We start from the raw sequence: 23189 nt of genomic DNA, 5'->3' as shown, positions 1-23189 counted from the left end.
ATGTCTACCGTACACCACGTGAACCAATCGAATGGAAAGTGTCGAAGGAGTCAATTTGTTTATTTTTTCCGCAATGAAAAGATGATAAACTAAATTGCAATCGTCTCATTTGCCAGGAGATGTATCAGTCGGTTTTGCTGATAGGCAAAAACTGTCATCGGTATTAGGAAAATGAGTAAAATTAGCAATATTACAGCTGCACAGATTAACCTATCGCGAAAATGAGGTTTCATTAGCATATTATGCAGGTATTAGAGACACTGCACGTCTTGCATTCCCCTTCCTGTTGCTACACCAATCACTAGACCAGCTTGAAATACACGATTAACCAATTATTGAGACTATACAAATATAAGCAATATTAATAAGGAATAATCCGTAAAGGCCATGACATAAAACCTTGATTGGCCATCAATTGTGGAGTTTTTCAGCTACTTAGAAATACGCGACATTTACGTTTCATCAACGTTACAAGACCACCTATTTAATAAAGTTTTTCTAATAGACCGTTGCTTGCCGTAATATCAGTAATTAATAATTCACAAGAGCAGTTAGTAATGGCAGACGGCACTGAAATTAATTACCCACTGGTTGTTGTTGAATCGAAGAATAGATACGGTAAACTCCTCCTTTATAATGTACGTGAAGGAGGCCGTGATGATGTGGAGTGGTTAATCTAATAAAAGATATTGAAGGCTTTATGGACGTGGTATTTTAATTGGCACTTAAGGTGTACAATAATGCGTTTTCAAAGGGTTTATTCAAATGTAAAGTGCCTGGAGTCACTCAAGATTGTTTTCTTTTTCTTCGCTTTCACGCAACCAGGAAATGTATATGATTATTGAACCCAAATACCGCAGATTTTAGAAAAATGCAAGTTTTTAGAATTTGCGATGATCAGAAGTTTTACAAATTTATTATAAATGCAATAGAAATTGTGGGTTTAAAGTAAAGAAAACTTACTGAAATCTAGACTTTTTTACAAGATTCTTCATCTCCTGTAGTCCAGGTTTAGTGGTTTTTCCTTGATTTTCTCAAAATATTCTAACTTTGAAAAATAAAAACTTTATTATAAGGTTGATTTTCAACCAAGTATATATGAAAATTTTGGTTTTACCAAAGTTGTCTTTTATATTTATTACTATTATGACAATGATTAAAAGGAATCTCTTTATGGAGGATGTTGCTACTAAACAAAGTTTTCTTACAGAAACCGTAGTCGTTTAAAACTTATTGGCTTAACTCGAAAGCAATACTTTCTGCAATTCATAGAAAGTAAGTAAATTTGAACCACCTTGAACGTCCTTATCTTTATTTTGTTGATACTAATCATATTTAAGAAAAACAATGGTTCGTTTGTAAAATTGACCGCCAATGGCTAAGAAAACATAAAAGCTTTGTTTGGGTTCATGATTCTGAACCGTTCAGAAACTGGTCTCAAACTGATTTTCATGGATGGGATAAGTATTTCTGTGTACTGATTTACAGGGCTATAATTTATCGTGCAAATGATCCAAACAGTTCAGAATCAATAACCTAAACAAAGCTAAAGAATAATGACTTGTTCCTGATGCAATCTTGCCTAAACTTTAATCAAATTTTTGGCTACTAAAACGAAGCACTGTTATGAATGTATCACGGTGATGGCTAAATGATCGACCTTAGCTGTAAAGGACAATTAAATAAATAAGATGGAGCCTATTTTCAAATATTTGGTTACGTTTGAAACACCTGAATTTAGAGCACGCTGACGTCCGTAACATTCCGAAATCTTTGAGTTTCCTAACCAAATCTGGGTCATACGCCACAAAGACTGTCACGTGTTAATCGCAGCAATAAAACAAAATCAAACTGGAAAATTTATGGTTGTAAAGCCCCGGGGAACCGAAAAAAAGCCAATCGATCGATAAGCTTCAAAGTGGTGGAAGCTTTAACGGGTTAATATGGGACGATTAGCTCAGTTGGTGGTCCGTCATAAAAAAAGCAAACTGGTATATAATTGATTGCTAAAAGATGCCATCAAGTCAACGAGTTAATCAATAACTAATATTAAGTTGTTTGCAGAATCTTCGCGGTAATCCTTGACCTACAAGTCACTCCTCCAAGAAACGCCACAATCATTCAATTATTATTAGAACCGCGAATTTAAAATTAGTAAATCTTCCTATTTATAGGAAGAAATTCGGCGTAACCTACGTCGAACCGTAGGTATGAAAAATATACAATAAAAGTTTACATTCCTGATACAACCATTAATCGAGGTATGTACACGAAAAACTGGATTCGAAAGATTGATAAATGCAAACCGCAGTCGGAATGTTCCAGGCTGACGTGTTTAATCTCCAAAACATGATGCCTGGTGAAAAATCTGGAATATTAATGGAAGAAAGATTGAAATGAACAAAATCCATTAAAGCGTGTAAACAGGTGTGTTGGTGATCTTTTCACCGAAAGATTAATGCATTAGTAGCCGACGGTTTGGTGATAACGTTGCGCGAATTAAACCTATTTGCATACGAGCCTAACTGGTTGTAAAAACCCGCATAAATTAAGGTAGTTTCACTTGTAAGTCGGTTGTTTTGAAGAAACAATATTGTGTTAATGTTGGAGCTTATTGTTGAATTTTAATCTGCATACCAAACAAAAGTATCTTCTAGTTATCTAGTCTACTACATAGTGCTTTTATAAGAATTATTATCAGAATCATTGAATAACTATTTGAAATATTATGTAATTAGGATTAGTTACACTGAAACCACTTAGCTAATGTAAAAAAAGTTTTTTGCTGAAATGTCACTGTTATCTAAAGATGATTACTTCCCTGTTCCTAAAGAAGTGGTGTAAATGACATAAAAAGGGCTGTAAGAGTTTTACGCATGGATGAAAGAGTTTTATGGTGTAATTCCGTGAATGCGTAATTGCTTTACAACACAAAGTATGTATGCTAAAATTTTCAATGATGATATAAGCATGTGTTTTGTACTAGTGTCCCATTTCTAAGAAAGTGCTTTATTGTCGAAAGTAAAGAAAAAGCTAATATGCTTTAAAATTAAAGAGCAAGTGGATTATAAAAAGATACAGTTTTGTGTACAAAAACTCAAATACTATTAAGGCGTAAAAAAACGTTTTTTGCCGATTGTCAGTAAACCTGTCGTTTTAGTGCCTAACGACAGGCTGTAATGTAATACAGTGCGTTTTTTTTAACGCGCAACATAGGATTTCACGTGTTAAATTTTTAAGCCCATGTTAGACCATGTTATTTTGGAACTACAAGTATAAAACTTGACGGGTGGCTGTTTTGTACCCTGAAGCTTAAGTAAGTTTACTAATTCGGCCTAAAAAGTGTTAAAAAGCTTGCAAAAAATAATCTTTTTTCGAAAAGGTTTTATCGTTTCATACTCCCTGTATGCATTGTTGTTCTTTGTTGTTTTTGATACTGGCACGGCAGGTAGCAGGTAAAATTTGGCGTAGAAAGTAAAACAGGGTGATCATTAACTTTATATCAAGAAAGTTAAGAACAAAAGAAGTATTTTTTTATAAGTGAATTGTTCAAAGTGCCCTCCGTTTGAAGCCAAACAGTATTCCAAACAATCATAAAATGTCCTTTTGACGTTCAAAAGATGTCGGGTCGTGATCATAGATTAACACACTAGATAGATATTAATCTCCGTGTTAATAAGGTGAAGCACTGTATGTATGATTTCTTTCGAGTCACAGGGGTCGCCACATGTTCACATTTGATGGTCGTCAGATGTCATTTTTACGTCTCTATTGTCATGACAGATTTTTAAAAGCGCCATCTGTTGGTAGACTTGCATAAACTGGTATTGGCGGGCTTTTTGAATTAAATTAAGTCTTTCTTTCATGGTTTTAGTTCAAGGAACAGGTAAATAAAACAAAGTCCAGTGTATGCAAAATATATTATATATATTTTAAGGAAATGAACATACAAAACACATACTCTACAAAAATAATAAGCTTTTGGTTAGTAAGTTGGTGCAAAACCCAAGACCTTAAGACTATAGTTAAGAATAGATCATAAAGCTACACTTTATACATAAAACATTACTATTATAAATAACATGCACATGCAAGTATCAACCATTGTATACCCATAGGTGTACCTCAAAGGTTTTTAAGAATGTTTCAAATATGGTTTTTTTTTGGTTGGTTTTTTTTGGTTTTTTATTTTTTATTTTGCTTCTTTAAAACGTGAAACTTACCAGAAGACAGGGATTCATTCTTGGAAAAGATGGAGGAAGTTGGAAGCACATCTTGATTAGGATTGCCTGTTGATGGATTACTTTGTGAAAATTTACTTAAAAAAAAATATATATAAACCTAGGAATACTTAACAGGTTTATAAATATTATTCTACTGGATATGCACAGATACCTGTATGAGAATTTGAGGATTAAAGAGCGTATGTAATTTGATTTGGTTTGTGCATGTCAAACAAATGTTTGGTCCTGTTCATTTTTGCTCGTGTTTTTGGTGAATACGTGCCTAATAATTATAGATATATCAAATCAGTTCATTCAAACGTAATGTGGTGACGCGGGATATGATATAGCTAAACTTTTGAAAAAAACAGATTATACCAAATAATTATATGTATTCATATTTACCAGAAGTTGATGGTCTTTGATCTGGTAAGTTCTTTAATTTTTCATAGTCAATGGAGGGGATTTCAAGAGATTCTGTGAAACAAACATTTCAAATATTACAAGAACGAAAAGTATATAAGTCCATCTTCACATTTTCACACAGTGGAGGTGTTAGGTAAGTGCAACGAAAGAGCACTCACTCAATTTCCACATTTTTTTTATTAGATTTTAAATGGATATGCCCAACATGCTATCAGCAGTTTTTCCAGGAAACAAAACCTCTATTAAAAAGAAAATACTAATACTAACATGCGCGACATCACTGTATAGGTACATTTTTATTTGAATAAAATTACTTGGGGAATCTGGGTCCTTTGGTACTTGCTGGCAAGGACTTGGTAAGAACCTTGAAGAAATCACTCCCTTTTTTAGCATGCGTCTGTTATTTGTATTAAAGTCTTCAGGCAAAAAGTGCTTTTCACACACATAATACCTGAAAATACATTTCAGTTTCATTTTTATCTACTGTACCTTATTTCTATTAAGTACTACTATTAGTAGTACCTAGGTATGGTATAGTGCAAAACTAGGGTATTAAAACAGATACATTTATTAGTCACTTAGTCAGTGAGTCATAGTACTGTTTAAACGCACTTTATGCAAAAGAATACATTAGTTTTCCACTATACTTACTAAAATAATCGTCATAAACTAAGAAGCTATGTTGAGTTCTACAAATTATTAAACCTATTTTCTCTTTGCCTCCTTAAAAACCTCTTATTACCTTAACATTATAACAAATAAAAATGAACTTTACTTGAGAACTTACCTGCTATAAATTTCCATATTAGAACAAAGAAGTATAACAAATTGTCCTAAAAATTGTTTCCACAGTGAAAAAGTAACACTGTCTTTTTCCGGGTTAGGAAAACGAAATCGTCGGGAATGTTTTGAAGGGCTGCACCCCTTTATGGCACATCCCGCCTTGCCCATAGTGACAAAAGTCGTTGTAAAACCCAGCCAAAAGGTAAAAAACTAAACTAAAAAAACCTACGAAGAGAACACTATAAAGACACCGCCCACGAACTAGTATAAATCACACGTATAAATTAAAAACTACAACCGTAATATCAATATTTTAATAGACTTGAATAAAAAAATTTGAATTTGTCAAAAGTTGTTTACATCCTTTTCATTTTGTTTTGCTTAACCACAAAAAACCATCTACAGGTAAAAACAATACAGTAGCTCCCCCTGTGTCTCGAAAGAATCCAAAACATGGCTTCACATTGGCTATATGAGATTAGTGGGCCTGGTCGTGATGCAGTCAAAATATGTCACTTTACCTGCTACCTGCCCTGCCAGTATAAAAACAACAAGGAACAACAATGCATACAGGGAGTATTGAACGATAAAATCTTTTCGAAAAAAAATGATTTTTTTCCAGTTTTTAATCATTTTTTAGACCAAATTGGTAGACTTACTTAAGCTTCAGGGTACTAAAGACACACCCGTCAAGTTATAGACTTGCAGTTCCAAAATAAAATGGTCTAACATGGGCTTAAAAATTTAACACGTAAAATCCTATGTTGCGCGTTAAAAAAAACGCACTGTATAAATATGACATCGTTTACACAACATAAAATTTAACATTAATTAAGAAAAAACACCAAACACTATAACATTTTTGGAGTCAAACATTCAAAAGTATATATAATTATTTATAAACATTAACAGTAAAATGAGAACATCCTTCTATTATTATTGATTTGTCGTTCACTTCGTTAGAACTATTTTTCAAATACACCGATGAACTAGAAGTTTCATCTTTTCTCTTCCCACTGTCACTGCAGGTGGGAATATTCGCTAGAATTTTTTCACTAATCACACTTTTGCTTTCGACTGAATTCTCTTTGTAGCCTTCAGCAACACTTGTGGACTTCTATCCTCCATGTCTTTTTAGCATTGTGATGTCAGCTCCAGAATTAACAAGCCAAGTAGCAGACGTCCTTCTAAAGCAATGTCCAGTGTACTTCTGAGCATTTGGTAGTTTTAAATAAGTTGCTATCTCTTGTGGCATAGCACCAAATTTATGAATTCCAATAACTTGTTTTAATGCTTTACTCCTCCAATATCTGAAGAAAAATCTTCGGCTTTCAAATCCAGAAGGACGATAAGAAGCATATTTTCTTTACATGTCCAGGTGTTCTGATACCACAAAAGATCTCGGTCTCTTCGTTTTGGTATCAGGAACGGAAACTAATAGCTTATTGCCCATATTTTCAATATCATCTAATTGCATTCGCACAAGTTCGTCACTTCTACATGCTCCGGCAATCGCAAGAACCGCCGCAACCTAGACAAAAATACTTGGTTATTCACTTAAAATTCGATCCAAAGTTCTGAAACTTACTTTGGTTGATAAATAGTTGACATCTGGAGCTTCCGATAAAAATTTAATAACTTCTTCCTTCTCAAACACCTTAGATTTTTTGGGTTGGTATCCATCTTTCTGCCTTTTTAAAAAAGCCCTTAGTTTCAAATACTTTGCCAAATCTACATTATGATGAGTGCTTAAGGTGGATTTGAGCATAGAATATACACTCCACAATGTAGAAGACTTTAGTTTTTAAGACAGCTCAGCAAAATATGCGATTAACACGTTTTCTGAAAACGAACCGATGTTCTTGTTCTTCCGGTAATCCATAAATCGGCAGTATGTGTCTTCATATATTTTTTTCGATTTTTCCGGTAGGAGATTAATTTCTACATTCCTGGCTGCTTCTCGCACCTCCGGAGGCGTTAGAGGTACATCGTCGTCACTCCATAGTCTCCATCATGAAGGAACAACTTATAAATTTGACGAAACTTTTAGATGTCAATTTTGGCTTATTTAAGATGGATATTTAAGATGGTAATCATAGCAACCAAACAGGTATAATTATTGTTGTAGGTACATCATAGGTGGACAGTATTTATTATTAGAAATAGGAGAGGTGTATTACTAGTTACTACTTAAATATAAAAAGTTATTCTGATTGACAATAATCGGCGAAAAAATTATGTGTTTGACTCGGCGAAAATGCACATTTACTGCCTCATCTTTCTTCTTGGCCTCGTCTTCGACTCAGCAATGAATAGCGCTGCGGCAGTAAATGTGCTACTTTTTCGCCTTGTAAAACAAATAACTATTGTTCAATGAGATTTACCATTAGCATTAAAAAGGACAGCAGACAAAAATGGGCCATATTGACGTTTAATTCAATAGGCAAAACTTACTTAACTGGATTAGTTGACAGGAATCCAGATAACCCTCCCTTTTCTTGACATGTTTCTAGATTCGTCATTCTCCATTCAGCCGCCTTACTCACCAATTGACGCAAAATAAGTAATTCAGTACACTTAATTAGCAACTAAATTTTTATCACCCCACTGCTATATAATCCACTTATACAGTTCAAAAAAAACAAACAAATTAAAAATAGACTTTGATCATATAAACTTGGCAAAAAAAACTTAAATTAAATGCTTAAAACTGCGCCCACGACTGTCCAGAAATCATCCCCTTGTTTGGCGCCAATCAGCTCGCTTTACACCCCCCATTTACGGCCAATCAGCCTGCAGAATTCGCGCAATCAACAGGTTGATCGTGATCCGGCCAATCGGCGCGTGCACGCGTGGGTGCAGTAAATCGCGAGATTATAATAGCAGGTATCCCGAGGGAATTAGTGGAGTTTCCTCGATTGTCCGATTCCGATACGAATTCCGATATATACGTTTCGAAAACAGTACGGAAACGAATCGTTTTTTTTTATACTTTTGGATTTTGTGTCGTGTGTTTCTCATGTGTATTCTTTTCTTATTTGTAAGTTGTTTGTTGTTTCGCTAATGTTATCGTTACTTTTATTATATTTTTTATGACAGAGAATCATTTAAGTTTGATGTTTATGGCACTAAAACTTTTTTTTTTTCAAAAGTTTGAATTACATAATTTAGAAAAGATTTTTAGAAGCTTGTAAATAATTCAGTATGTTCCTAAACAGAAAAGTTCCTAAACGTAAACTGTTTTTTTGAAAAGTGTAAAAAAAATCTCATTTGAATGCTGAAGTCCTGCTAATATAAACTCGCTAGTAAAAATTATATTTTGAGTCATAACGTCGTTAATCTCTAACCTATAAGAAGCATTTTTCTAATGTTCTAGAGAGTATAACAAGAATATCATTCGTAGAAGCGAAAAACCCTTATTATACAGGGTGGTCCAGTTTTAAACGTCAATAATTCACCATTCGATAGCCCATCAAAAAATAAGTTAACATACATTATGTCATTTTCCTGAAAAATGCTTCCCAAGGAAAAAATACAGTCCATAAAAGTTTAGTTTAAAAAATCGGTTTCTTGTCATAACTGTCAGACCGTCAGAGCAATATTTTAATCAAATCTAGAACAAATATATGTGCAATTAATAGTCATTATGTTAATGACGTTTGTCGAAACTGTCCAGTGATGTAAATACAGAAAGATGGTTTCCATTTTTCTGCTTTATTCTCGACGTCACTGTATATTTTTCAAAAATATTTTTTTACTTTACTTGTTCAATTTGACAAAATAAGTATCTCTTATAAAATTCTGATTTGAAACTTTGTTTACGAGATAATTGAGTTATTACGTTCAAAACAAACCCAACCCAACTTAAAAGTTTTCTTGAAAACAGTGAAAATTCACTTAAGAAGCTTAAAAAACGTCTTTGTAGACAGTTTTCATAGTTTTCAGACAAATTGAAAGACTTTAGTTTTGAAAATTGACTTAGAAACCAGTAAATTTACTTTGAAACGGTGAAAATTGACTTGAGAGGCTTAAAAATTGTCTTTGTAACCAGTTTTCAGACAAATTGAAAGACTTTAGCCTTGACAATTGACTTGGAAACTGTGAAAATTGACTTTAGAGGCTTAAAAACTGTCTTTGCAGTCAGTCGTTATAGTTTTCAGATAAGTTGAAAAACTTTAGTAGTGAAAATTGACTTGTAGCCATGAAAAACTACTTTATCTAAAATTTTTTACTACAAATTCACACATTTCAACCTTGAAAATTGACTTGGACACCAAAAAGTGACTCTGTACCAATGAAAAGTGACATAAAAAGCTTAAATATTGCACTTAAAGCAAGTTTTCATAATTTGAAAATACATTTCAATATTTTAGTCTTGAAAATAGTCTTAAATACAGGATATTGACATTAGATTCATGAAAATTGACTTGAAGACTAACTTTTCAAGTTTTCTTACTTTGCTTTTTATTTTCTTACAATTCCGGACTATTTTTAGGGCTTTAAAACTGCTTTCAGCTTGGAAAATCAAGTACCTTAACCATAACCTATTTTCCATAGGCTTAAACATGCCATTTCACGCTTTGTCAGTATTAAATTGACTTCTAGACGCTTCACTGTGATTTAAGACTGAAAAACCGAATTTTAAACTATTTTGTTTCATTCTCTTCATTGATGAAAGTAAACAATTTTGGCATTAAATGCTACGATATTAGTCTTGAACGCTAATTTTTAGAATTAAACTAGTCCGGAAATTCGGACTGTTGCCAGTGTTTAATTGAATAAAAAAAAAGTTTGAATTGAATAATCAGTTTTACACTACCTATAGTCAAAAAAATTGAACGTCAGGAAACATTAGTCCAAAAATCCTGTTTTTTGACTATTGAATATTTAGTGTCAAAAATTAACTCGTAAACCTCACGGATGACCATATTTGAATACTTTTGAACCATTTTAAAGTAAAAAACACAATAACCCAAGTAGACATTTTTGTCAATTTTGAATAACATCACAGACAAGCTAATATATAACATTGGAGGTTTGTGTCTTCCTTAGGAAGCGGTCTTCAGGAAAATGACATAATGCATGTCAACTTATTTTTTGATGGGCTATCGATTGGTGAATTATTGACATTTAAAACTGGACCACCCTGTATAATCTTAAATATAATATTTAAAATTGTTATTTTGTCTTTTCTAAAAGCAACCATCAGTTTACTTACCCTCAAATATATCTGAAAATGTCGTTTTTTTTATCAAATTTTGTCCAGAAAATCAACCTACCTTAAAATGTAACAATAACGTATATGTAAAGTATACATTGCACGTATGTTGCACATTTTTTATAGTTTTAAAATAACGTTGTTCTAAACGTTCAGATTGTCTTGTAGCTTTCTGAAATCTAAAGAGTGAAAAGTAACCAACAAAAATAAATATGTAACAAACATATCTAATGAGAAACTAAATTATTGATGAGTAATTTATGAAACATTTATATGGTTGGTTTAATAGCAAGGAATTTCAGATAATTAATGCATTTTTGAGTTTAAGTTTATTTTAGCACAACCTACACAGCTACTTGACGGTAATACTAGCGTCAAAGTTATGATTTCAATTTTGTGGATCGATTAATAATGGAAAAATCAGTCAACTTGGACGTTACCAAACAAACTGCAATGGCAGGCAATTAATAATGTTAATTTAGCCGAGCTATTTTAAACCAAAAGATTTATGGTCATTGACTATAATAAGAGAGTTGTCTAATAGTTAATCCTTTATTTATTGCTTATTTACCAAACCTGTGGTAAATTAATTATCAAAATGGAAAGAATGCGGGGATATTTTCATTATTTTAGCACGATTACCTAATTGTTTTTACAGACAAAAGTTGTAAATCTCCCATGGAAAAAATTTTATCGATTTTTTTTGACTGGTAATCTTGGCGAGTACAGAATTGCCAACAACACAATGAAACAATTGTTAGAAGAGAAAAAAATGGCCATTCATGTTGATAAGACCAAACATGACCAATAAAAAGCACAAGCGCTTTTAATAGACATTATCGAAATCGGATTAATCACTTTCGCCGAATCGAATAATCCACATTCGGCATTCAGTCCGTTTCCACAATGTCTAGCGTTAACTTCACATTAAACTTATATTCATTTAGTCGAATTTCGTGTGTCCGAGCGTTGACAAGTGAAGATGCTAACCGCAGTGGTTGGCGACCATTCGAATAATTTCGCTCAAACGGTTCGCGATCCAGAGTGATTTTCTGATATTTACATGGTTGGTACACATTTATACAGACCTAAACTGATTTAATTAATATTAATTGCAATGTTTAATAAAGTAATAAATCAACACTTCATTAACGGATATAAATAATTCTATTAATTCAATTAAAGTTAACGGGGTTTTTGCATTGTAATTGCATTTGTTGGGAAAATGTCTGTTTTAATAGATCAGCGGTTATTTTTGTTTCAGGAATTTACTTTTTAGTTGAAGGAAAGTTAATTGAGTGGAAAAGCTAAACACAAAAATTGAGATGATGAAAAGTTTTTAAATTAAATATTGAAGGAGACTAAACAATGTATTGGCAATGAAAGTAAAAAGTTTAAAAAACAGAAATAAAATAACAACAAAAAGTAGCTTTTAAGGCAACTGTAATTTGCTTACTTAACAATACAAAGGTATCATTTTCATAAAAAAAAATCTAGAATTCTAGAATTCTTCTAAGTCCTGACATGTAATTCTTTTTTAAATATTTCATCTTTATATCAATTTTTAAAAGTGTTTTTTAAAGTCTTCATTTCAATATATTCTTTCCTTAAAGTATTTCAGAAATTCTTCTTTCTTTTTGTAGGCTTTATTATACATATGACCACATGCTTATTCAAAAAAGTTGTTTTCCAGTTATTTGCCTGCTCAGCTGTTTAATCGTGCATTTATCAATTCCATTAATAATCTTTCACTGTTATTAAATCGAATTTTGTCATTATAATAATAATTGGGTCACCCATAAAACTAAATAATTTAATGAACTTAAACTTGCCGAATTTGGCAGCTACCTACTTCTCAGAATAAATCATTCATCTAGAACCCGAACCTTTGTGATGACTTTAGCAGCTAAAACAACAAATGAATCTTCTAAAGTTGGCGGGCTAATAGATTTCTCTTAAGTAGGGATTTGAATATTTACTTAGGTGTTAAAGAATTTGTCTTTGATTAATGGATACACCATCATGTTTTCCTTAATTTTTTATAGGAGATGCTAAATCAAACGCAGACTGTCTTGCCCTTGTAAAAGAATAAAAGTTTTAAAATGTATAAAACGTAATTGTTGAAGTATGAATAAAACTCTTGAAGCCACATATAAAACATATAAATTTCTGTATTTAAAATCAACAAAATTATCATGTTCTCTACCTAGATTTATTTAATCATTAACAGTGCAAAGTTAATTGTAAACAAAATAGCAGTAATTTGCTAATTTGATGTCTAACTACAAGGCGCCAGTAAAAATAACCTATACATGTAAATAAGTAAATCTACACAGTTAAATTTAGTGTGGACGTGATAAAATAGGAGCTGAAAAACAATTTTTCTAAAATATACGAGAATATCATTTAAATTTACAATCTAAGAATAAAAAAAAATCAAACTAGAAAATATTTGAGAATTTCCTTTTTTTTCTGTTCTTCTATAATTCAACTCAATATATGGTTATTCCATTACATAAATAAATAAAAGCTTGAATAATAGAACTTGTGGTAGGAGAGTGATCCTTCAGGCCACCAGATCTGGCGCCTGTTAAGTATTTTAGGGGGTGTACGTGACAAAAGGACCAAACTTAATAATCGATTTGGTCAAAAGAACGATTCAAGATAGTCAACTTCCTGTCATTGAAAAGTAACCGAAAGGACCGTAAAAAAGTCTTGAAACTGAATTACTTATTTAATACAAAATGTTATTTACTCTAGAGCTGATTTTATATACAAAGTGGATATACAGAAAAGGAACCAAACTCAGAATTAAATAGTAATTATTATGAGTAGTCCGGATTAAAATGCACAAAAATCGTGAAAAAAAGCAAAACTATTTTCCTCAAAAAAGAATAAAAATCTGTAAAAGAGCTTTAAAAAAAAACAAAATTTTGGAGTTTCTGTAGAGTTTTTAAAACCTTTTTAGACTACTTTAGGAGCATTTGAAAAGTGTTTGAACAGTTTAAAGCGAATTGAAGGTTATAGACTGCTTTATTAGGAAAATATAAAGAAAGCTTCATTGCTACCTCTCTAAATATTTTTTCTATGCAATTAATCATTTTGAATGATGAATTCGTACGGCGCTTTTGATCACCAGACCTGGCGCCACTTGAATGCTTTAGCTAGAGTGTACGTGACAATTCGACAAAACATAACCGATTTGGGCAGAATGATTATTGAGAATTGCCAACTTACTGACGCTAAATAGAATAAAGTGCAATAAACGCATTAAATTGATTATGTTTGCATTCGACTTAATAGAAAGCAGGTTAGGTTAGGCTAGGTTATTTTAGTTATTTAATAAAAACTTCCTGATAACAAGAATGTTTTTTTTTTCAACAAAATGATTTTTACTTAAAAGCAAACAGTAATTTATTAGCATATTCTTCAACGAGTGGATAATAGCGTAAAGAAGACTGTTTATAAGTCTACATATCATAAATATGATTTTTTAGGGAATTTTATCTGATTAGGTTAGGTTTTAGGTCTATATTTTACAATGTAATTCTGTAATATATAGTATAGTACTGCTAGTAATTTTAACAAATTACAAAACTGGAATTTGATGAGCTCTGACATGAGCCAACAAAATGATAGCTCAAAAATATTACCACTAATAGTAAAATACAATGATAACACAATTTTTTTAGTGTAAACTTGGTATTTTCTTAAAGTTAAGTTAGAAAAAAGTCCTCTTAAGACTCTGTTTGCTAAATTTTGTTTTGTTACGAAGATAATGGAAATAACAATAACTTGCAGAAACATATTTTAACAAACCACATTTAGTGCATTTCAGCAGCCAAACAATGAAAACTGCAATATCAAAGAGGGTTTGGAAAGTCCTGAGTCTGGACTATTTATCAACCTCAATGCCCTTTGGAGGAACTATTAATAAGAGTTGAAAAGAATCTTTAAACGCTTTTAAACACCAAACGGAATAATGAAGGGAAAAGTTTATTGATCCTTATTTAACTGATGAAAAAGCAGGGCAAAGAAATTTGTTATTCTATAAAATTAATATTAAATTTCTGAGATTACAAGTTTTCATTGAACTTATCTTTTGTATTATTGAGATTGTCGTAACGTATTTAAGAGTAAATATTTTTTTTTTCAGGCATCTGAAGAGGAATTCAACTCAAACCATCGCGCAGTATGTTAGATGAAAGAGCAACCTGTCAAAGGCTCAAAACCGGCCTCGAATAGTGAGCAGTGGTCAAACATCCAGGAGCGGGGACCTGAGTTTTCCCCCTCGAAAAATCACCCCCGCCTGCACTGGCTACTATGCAAATTGCACTTTATATCCAAGTCCTTGTCGCGGTAAGTATCTCAATAAGTTAAGTAATATTAAAAACAATTTTTAATTAGCAAATAGCTACATGAGAAAACATTACAATATAATCAACCTAATTGTCAACAATGACAATAACTTTTTAAGTGCAGGAAAAGATGACTTTTTACACCAAAAACAGTGCAAACAGTGGTTACTCTAAACGTGAAAAAAAAAGTTGAAAGTAACTTTGATTCATCCCTGCCGGGCCTAAAACGTAAATGTTTAGACAAGGAATTTTTCCGAGCCGGACTCATCAATCAAAACAAGAAAACCCGTATTTATTCAGCGACTTTAAATGAAAAGCCGAAAACCCATAAATTCCCCCGCATCTGTGTGACTTTTGGGAAAATAAAATGTTTAGTTGCCCAATGACGCAACTAAATAATTACACATATATTATTAGTTAGTCATCTAAGTAATTTTGGCTAATACATCCTGGAGAATCTCAGACTTAATTAAGTCTAAAAGCATAAAACTGTTAAAATGTCAATTAACCAAATTAACGAACTGACAACAATGTATATTGACTATTGGCGTCAGTGTACCTTTAACGATAAATCAAAATTAATTCACTTCCATTACACAGGTACCTATTAAATTGTATTGTAAAGCCGGCTAAGCGCTGTGGTATTAGTTTCAAACAATAGGAAAGCGAAATGTTTATGTAGGAATTATCGTTACATTCCTCGAATAGTCCGTAAAATTCCTCAGTTACTTTACCGGATATATCTGAATTATTAGCCAGTCTATGGAGAGACAACTTGGTTGGATATATTTATTTGCATTCGCAACATTCATTAGATTAGATTGTGTTCTATATTAGGTATAGCAGGTTTTAGTAATTTTTTAGTAAACGGTAGTAAAGGCAGTGTAATAATTATTATTGTATTAACTTAACAGCGTAATCGATATCCTTCTAGCACTCTCAAGAGAATTCAATTCTTCCGATAGCTTTTTGGTATTTTGCTTCATTTGAGGAACTTGAATTTGTTTCTTTTTAACAACAACATTCTACACTTAGCTAGGGGTTGTTTTCCAATTTGAAATTAGATAACAAAAGTTCAGATTTTAAAACAAACCACAATACAGATAATGTACAATCACTATTCTACCATCTTTATTTCTTCTGAAATCGCTTCTCCTCACTTTACCTGGTGTTATATCAGTTAATGTTTTGTATCAGTCTATGATTTTGATTGGTTTCTTTTTATATGATTGTTCGACTATTTTTAAGCCCCATGGTGTTTTGCCCATTGAATAAGTAGGTGTTTTCACATATCCAAAAAAAAACTCAAGAGTTCTCAAAGCAGTTGTACTCGAAAAAAGCTTGAAATTCACGGTTTCAAAGATATATAGATATCCAATTCAATGAAATAACTTCATTATTAATTATTATCCTTACCCAAAATGCTTGCAAGTACATCTATGAAAATTGGTTTCCTCAAATGAGGACCATTACAACAATTACACACACACACAAATTTAATGTGGCTTTGTGTATTGGAACAGGCTACCCATTTTGGCACCATTTACAAACGAAAATTAATTGAGAAAAATCTCGATAGAGAAATTTTTGTACCAAAAGTACAGTTCAACTGTACTTTTTTCTACTGGTAATAGAGTTGCTTTCAGCAATTTCAAAGATATAATTTCGTCCAATATTGTTTATTTTGAGTTGTCAGTTGTATGTGTATGTAACTAAACGTTCGTTTTTCTGGAAGTCTGCACAAAAAGAGAAAGTTTAGGATAACTGTTTTTGGTTGCAAATGTAATTCATTTTATTATTCATATTCGAACCAAGATAAATTGTTAGTCTTAACGGATACATGTATATGCAGAGTTTTAGAAAAGAGAAAATCCTGAAAAAAAAGATTGTGAATGAAGCTGAAAATATGGAATTCTCCAAAATGCTTGTTTTTTCCAAAATCCAAATCCAAAATCTAAGCAGCCCCAAACAAAATGTTTATTGGATGGCAATTGTTACTCTTTTGTCTACTATTGATTAATGGTTTATTTGTAGTAAGATATGTACGCAGAGCTTTTTGGAGAAAAATACTCACCTTATCACTAGATAAATCAAAGACTGAAGTAAAGTTTTATTGCATTGCAAAAGTCTATTTTTGCTCGCCAGCATATGAACGATTTTAATGCAATTAAATTAAAAATAAAACCTGCCACCATTCTTTAAACTTAAAATAAAAAAACAGCAACCATCAGAACTGAAAATTACAGTTTAACAACCGTGTAGTGTGTATGTATTTCTCGGCTGTCACGCACACCCAAATGAAGACATTGAAGCCGGGTATCGCGCTTCTGCATCTTCACAACCGTAACTCTAAACTCCGTCTTCGACACAATGAAGATTCGAAGTGGTAGATAATCGAGTTCTGCAAATCCGGCGGCCCGTTTGTGTGCTTTATTAATGATTTTGATTGCGTCTCCGATTATGTTATAACTTAATTATTACCGTTTTTTTTTTGCGAAACGATGATTTACGGATCACGGCTAATTTTTCGGGGCGTTTTCCAAACTGTCTTGTCAGTGGTTACTTATAGGGTTTTGGTTTTGTTTCAGTTGCTCGGCTTGGCCGCTGAATTTCAACAAGTGAATTGTGAAGAGCACTTTGATCAGTCGTTGTACCACGTGTTTGATAGAAGGAGCGGTGACAGACCCAAACACCGGCACGAGTAAGTATTCATTTTGTAATGTTTTATAATACAAGGTTGACACTTTTACAATTTATCATTTCTAAATTTTTCAAAAAAAAATTATAATTCTACTCATATCAATCAGGATTCACTAAAGAAAAAAAATAGAGAAGAACACTTTCCAAGAAAGTCGTCACCAAACATATCCAAAACAGTATAAATACAAAATAGTTGTTTCAAATTGAAAATTTAGCTATAGATAATCATTACAGAATTTTTTAATGGGATATTAGCTGACAGACGAGTAGATATAGAAAATAACTACCCAGATTTTCTGAGATATCTCATTTCTTGCTCTAAGGTTATCTGAAATCAACAGTTTACAGTAATTAACGTTTCAACAACCATAAGAACCAGTAATGTTTTTCTTCCTGGTGAGTAGTTTCTGAGTACTCATGATTGATTATCAAGTGAAAATGTAGCAGTGTTCGTTTTGTACTAAAATAATGTGTTCTTCTTGCTACTAAAATCTTATAGTACAATATCTTCAAACTAACTCACCTCAGAAACAGAAACTATTAATGATCAAAAAAGGAGAAAAGCTCCAAAAGAGAAGCATTTTTCCGACTAACTTATTCTTTAACCAAATTTAGTTTTGAGGAAAAGAGAAATGTAAATTTGTTTATGCTTGTAGAGTATGAGAGATTGGTCTGTTATTTTCTTCAACCACTTCTAAACGTCATTTTGCTATCGAGTTGGATAAGATCGTTGTAATGTAATAATGTTGGTGAAATCCTGCCAAATGGTGTGTAGAAACAATGCTGCAAGCAAAACTCTTCACAAAAAAAAACATTACCTGAAGCTACTACATTCTTTTCGGTAGATTATTGGTGCACATGACAGTTGTTATTTTATGTTCGAAACATTATTGGTAGTTTAAGTTTCTTAGCAATCTTATTGATCCTTTTGTGATGAAAATCCAAGTGGATTGTAAAAGTGCAACCTGTCCTATCCTTTTGATATTATTTTAATTAACAACCATTAAACAGGAGAAGCGAGCTTAATGCTACTAGATACTACCAGCATAACAAGCCGCTAAAATTCGGGATCAAGACCAATAAGGGAGAAAAGCTAACGCTTAAACAAAGCTGGGATTTGGTCACCACCGAGTATACAGAAATGAATAAAAGAGGTGTTGAAATGAACAATGGTGTTGAGTGTTGCCCATCGGTATTGGAGATGGTCGAGCCGTCGGGCGGTAAAAACATCCAGGGTATTTTCGTGGATCTGTATAAAAGTGACACTTACAAGCAAATGTAATTGGTTCTGTCATATGTTTATTTGTTTTGTACACTGTTCTGTTTTGCAGGTTTTACGAGCTATCCTGTCATAAATCAGTATTGAATAGACCTTGCCGGTTTGTACAGAAACAAATGCATCCACATTCAAAGTAAGTATGTGATTTTCTTGTGTTTTTCTCAACAGATTATTCCATAAATCATGTATAAATTATTTGACTAATTTAACTCATCGATTTTTATTCGATATAGCGTCAGTTTTCGTGACAACACTACTACAAGATAAATTTCATATTTAACCCATTTTTATTTTGTCTAAACCATCAACATGTCCAGTAAATTATCTTTTCCAGAAGTATAATTAGTGAGTACAAATGACATTTAGTAAAAATGAAAGTTTTTATATTCCAAAACAGACATGATTTAGCACTCAGATTTTTCTCTATTGCTTAATTTTATATTCTCTGTTTCTTCTTTATAACATTTCTTTTAATAATTAATTTTATACGAAGGCGTAGAAAGGCCACAGACGTTATTTTTCTTAAATTTCGACTACAAACTCGGAAATTAACTAAATTCCGACTTTGAACTCGGAAATTAGTTAAATTTCGACTTCAAACTCGGAAATTAACTAAATTCCGACTTCGAACTCGGAGATTAACTAAATTCCAACTTTGAACTCGGAAATTAGTTAAATTTCGACTTCAAACTCGGAAATTAACTAAATTCCGAGTTCAAAGTCGGAAATTAACTAAATTCCAACTTTGAACTCAGAAATTAGTTAAATTCCGAAAGAATTTAGGTAAATTCCGACTTCAAACTCTGAATTTAGTTAAATTCCGACTTTGAACTCGGAATTTAGTTAAATTCCGACATCGAACTCAGAATTTACATTGTCACATTGCAAAAGCTCTTTAAACCAAATTAGACAACATTTTTCAATTTGGCAACATTGCAAACATTCTTCGAAGCAAATTAGTCGGACTTGTCAGTTTGGTTACATTACAAACACTCTTCGAACCGAAATTGTAGAATTTGTTAGTTTGATAACATTGCAAGGATACTTTTGAACCAAATTACCAAATTTTGTCAGTTAGGCAACATTCTGTTTGAAATGTTCGATCTAAATTAGGAGAGTTTATTAATTTGGCAACATTGCAAGCAAACACACTTCAAAGAAATTAGTTGAACTTGTCAGTTTGGACAGATTGGAAACACTCTTCAAATCAAAATTGTAGAATTTGTCAGTTTGATAACATTGCATATACTCTTCAAATCAAATTAGTAAAATTAGTTAGTTTGGCAACATTGCAAACACTCTTTGATTTTAATTAGTAGATCTAAAATAGTAGAATTTGTCAGATTGACAACATTGCAACTAAATTACGAGTTTGAAGTCGGAATTTAACTAATTTCCGAGTTCAAAGTCGGAATTTTGTTAATTTCCGAGTTTGAAGTCGGAATTTAGTTAATTTCCGAGTTTGAAGTCGAAATTTATGAAAAATAACGTCTGTGGCCTTTCTACGCCTTCGTAATTTTACAAATATTAATTTAGTTACTTAAATTCAGTAGAATATATTGAGGGTATTCCAAAATTTGTCACTTAAAATTTGACTTAAGAACAGCAATTTTCGTAATTTACTGATTTTATAATTGTCCAATTTTGTGACACAACGCTTAATCTCTCATTCTACTGAAAATAAAGTTTTTCAATTGACATTTGTAAAATTGGTTAATTACCTAAATTGGTCATTGAAGAGAAAATTTCAAGCGAAAAGCTTATAGATTATTATAAGGAATTAAACACTAAATCGACATTTCTAAAATCGGTAGAATTCTGAAACTAGTCTTTTAATGCCAAATTTCACGCGAAAAACTTTTACGAAAAAAAATTATTGTTGTTATTTCTGCAAAATTGCAATACTAAACCATATCACATTAATAGATCAGAAAAAAAGCTCTATTTGAAAATGTCAAAATCCAATATGGAAAAAACGTCGGATTATGATATTGTCAAGTTGTAGAGAAGGAAAAGTGGCAATATTAACAAATAAATCAACAACAAAATAGAAATTAACTTTCAAAAATTCTGTTTTTTTCGGATATCTTCGGATGTAATCGAAATGTATGAAATTTTATTAAGACGGCATATTATTATACTTCAAACTTATTTTGCCATAATTTAACCAACCCTGTATTTCTCATCGTTTTTGAGATGCCCATACTTATACACGAATTTGTGACACAAGAATCAAACACAATTTCAAAAACAAATATAAAACCTCAAAATATTAATTAAAACACAAATGATTTAAGAGAATGTTTATCGATTCAAAGTTGTAGTTTATTGGTTGTTTTGATGAGTACTGAGTAGGTACAGTGGGTAAAACAATTAGAAAAAACTGATTTGGCGAAGGTGCATTTATCATCAAACCTTAGACTAGTGTAAATTTCACTGTGTGTGATCAATAAAGAAAAATTTGTTTTTTGTTGCTGTTCTCATCGAAGCTTTGAATAAACTTTACTTTCTGTAAAATGCTTTTAAAACCAAAAACTTGCTAACACAATTTGTGGGGATCTAGAGTTTCTATAAATTAATAAAGAAAACAATATACAGATATACTATACAGTATACCTGTAATAATATAATATACAGTATTTACGAAGGGTGCGAGGAACCAAAAAGATTAATTTGATAATCTGCAATTTAGTTTTTCATATCATTCACTTCTCTATTTTGGTATAGTTCTCACCTAAAGAGCTATCGTTACTCAAAAAAAGTTTTTTTTCCAGTTAAATTAGATCTTTTTTTAGTTTGTATATCTAGAGCAAAAAAGAAAAAAAACATGGGTCCCATATTTTTCCGAGTACTACTAATAACCACCTACCACAAAAAAACATTTTGTTCAACGACTGTATTGACCAACTGTTTTTCAGTAATTTCTCAGTTACTTATTTTTATTTTTTTGTTTCAGATGTGTCCAAATGTACAGCTACACTTACGCTTTAGTACAAGCAGACACGTCAGTCCACCGAGACAAAAAATCGCCAGCGTTTCCAGGATCTTTGGATTCAGGCAACAACAGTTACATTCTCGATTACATTGAAGTCCGAAGCGGGTGCGCGTGCGTTATAGATCCACCGGCCAATAAGAGACAAGAGAAGATTAAGGAAAATAAAAAGCTAGAAAATAAAAAGTCAAAAAAGAACAATAAGCTGCACAAGAATAATAAACTGCACCACAGCAATCGTCATAGAAATAAAAACGAAGAATTTCCGTTATTGCCGCGTGACGATGAGCTTTTGGTTTGATTGGCTTCCAGTTTAGCAATATGGCGGTTTTTGCGGGTTGGACTTAATTTCCAATTTTTGTTTTTATACCAAAGTGTCAATAAGTTTTGATTATTCGTTTTTCAAAACAAAACTGAGTTTAGTGTGCATTTGTGTTTATAATTATACGGCTTTTACTCACTTTGTAAACTAATTCGAATATCTTTAGTTGTTTTTTTTTAAGGACTTAAATTTGTACATTCCATTTTTTTTGTATAGTTGTGTGTGATTCAAGTCTCGACGTATTTGCATCACACAAGTACCATAATATTATATAAAGTCGCGTTTTAGGTATTATTTTATCCAAATCTTAGACTGATTAACTATTAATAATGACGTTTGCCATATGTATAATATTAAAATGTTACAGCACATTCTTAGATTATTATAACGCTTACAAAATATATAAACACCTCAAGAAGGGTTACCTTTAACTATTAATATTTAAAGTCATTCGACTTACTTAGTGACTTAAAATAAAGCTTAAAATTACCCACACGATAAGTACTATAAAGTGCAGCTGCTGTCATTAATATTTATTGTATTTGTAGATATATTCAGTTACCTTTTAAGTACTTAATTCTATTTATTTCTACTTATACGCTAAAAGTACTATTTATTTTTGTAAAAAAATGTTTTATACTGTGTAGGTATTAGACCCGATTTTAGCTTTTTTCTTACTTCGTACGTGCGATTTACATTTTTTTATACTCATTTTATTCTTATATATTCTATTCGGATCGTGATGAACATAGGTGTATTTATATGTGGAGAGATCTATACGATTTGTTACGCAAAAGCAAAATAACGTGTAACATAATATACTTAACAGCAATTAGCTTTGAAGTTTTATTTGAAGATGAATAGTAAAAATATTATCCTTATAGTAAC

At 31.8% G+C, this 23189-nt stretch overlaps 3 protein-coding genes across 11 annotated transcripts in view; 1 reads left to right on the top strand and 2 right to left on the bottom strand.

Moving 5' to 3' along the window:
- Positions 1-23136, top strand: part of LOC145736045 (uncharacterized) — a 108674-nt gene extending 85538 nt beyond the window's left edge. For 5 of the 7 annotated variants that reach the window (XM_081990260.1, XM_081990271.1, XM_081990278.1 and 2 more), the window contains 5 exons: positions 14807-15009; positions 17597-17709; positions 18720-18986; positions 19040-19120; positions 21944-23136. In XM_081990260.1, coding sequence (XP_081846386.1) covers positions 14974-15009; positions 17597-17709; positions 18720-18986; positions 19040-19120; positions 21944-22280 — 834 coding nt within the window. In that variant the 5' untranslated portion in view covers positions 14807-14973 and the 3' untranslated portion in view covers positions 22281-23136. Of the gene's footprint in view, positions 1-8331; positions 8473-11564; positions 11717-14806; positions 15010-17596; positions 17710-18719; positions 18987-19039; positions 19121-21943 lie in introns of those variants that run through there. The other 2 variants (XM_081990296.1, XM_081990288.1) reach the window with 2 other exon arrangements.
- LOC145730441 (uncharacterized) lies at positions 3904-6223 on the bottom strand. 3 transcript variants are annotated; one of them, XM_081981670.1, is made up of 4 exons: positions 5437-6223; positions 4917-5100; positions 4629-4700; positions 3904-4289 (listed from the first exon to the last, which is right to left on the bottom strand). In XM_081981670.1, the coding sequence occupies exons 1-3, from the start codon at positions 5598-5600 to the stop codon at positions 4662-4664; spliced, it is 387 nt and encodes a 128-aa protein (XP_081837796.1). In that variant the 5' UTR covers positions 5601-6223; the 3' UTR covers positions 3904-4289; positions 4629-4661. The 3 variants fall into 3 exon arrangements, with proteins under 3 accessions (XP_081837796.1, XP_081837784.1, XP_081837789.1); XM_081981658.1 differs by having other exon boundaries at positions 4964-5100; XM_081981663.1 differs by having other exon boundaries at positions 3904-4700.
- On the bottom strand, positions 6237-7525 carry LOC145730461 (uncharacterized). Its single transcript, XM_081981679.1, has 2 exons — positions 7021-7525; positions 6237-6963 (listed from the first exon to the last, which is right to left on the bottom strand). Exons 1-2 carry the CDS (start codon positions 7198-7200, stop codon positions 6799-6801), a joined length of 345 nt encoding a protein of 114 aa, XP_081837805.1. The 5' UTR covers positions 7201-7525; the 3' UTR covers positions 6237-6798.
- Positions 23137-23189: the final 53 nt, after the last annotated feature.

The sequence above is a fragment of the Ips typographus genome, linkage group LG1 (genome assembly GCF_016097725.1).
Source record: "Ips typographus isolate SLU linkage group LG1, UJ_Ityp_2.0, whole genome shotgun sequence".
Taxonomy (NCBI): Eukaryota; Metazoa; Arthropoda; class Insecta; order Coleoptera; family Curculionidae; genus Ips; species Ips typographus.
This window is presented reverse-complemented; position numbering and strand designations above follow the sequence as displayed.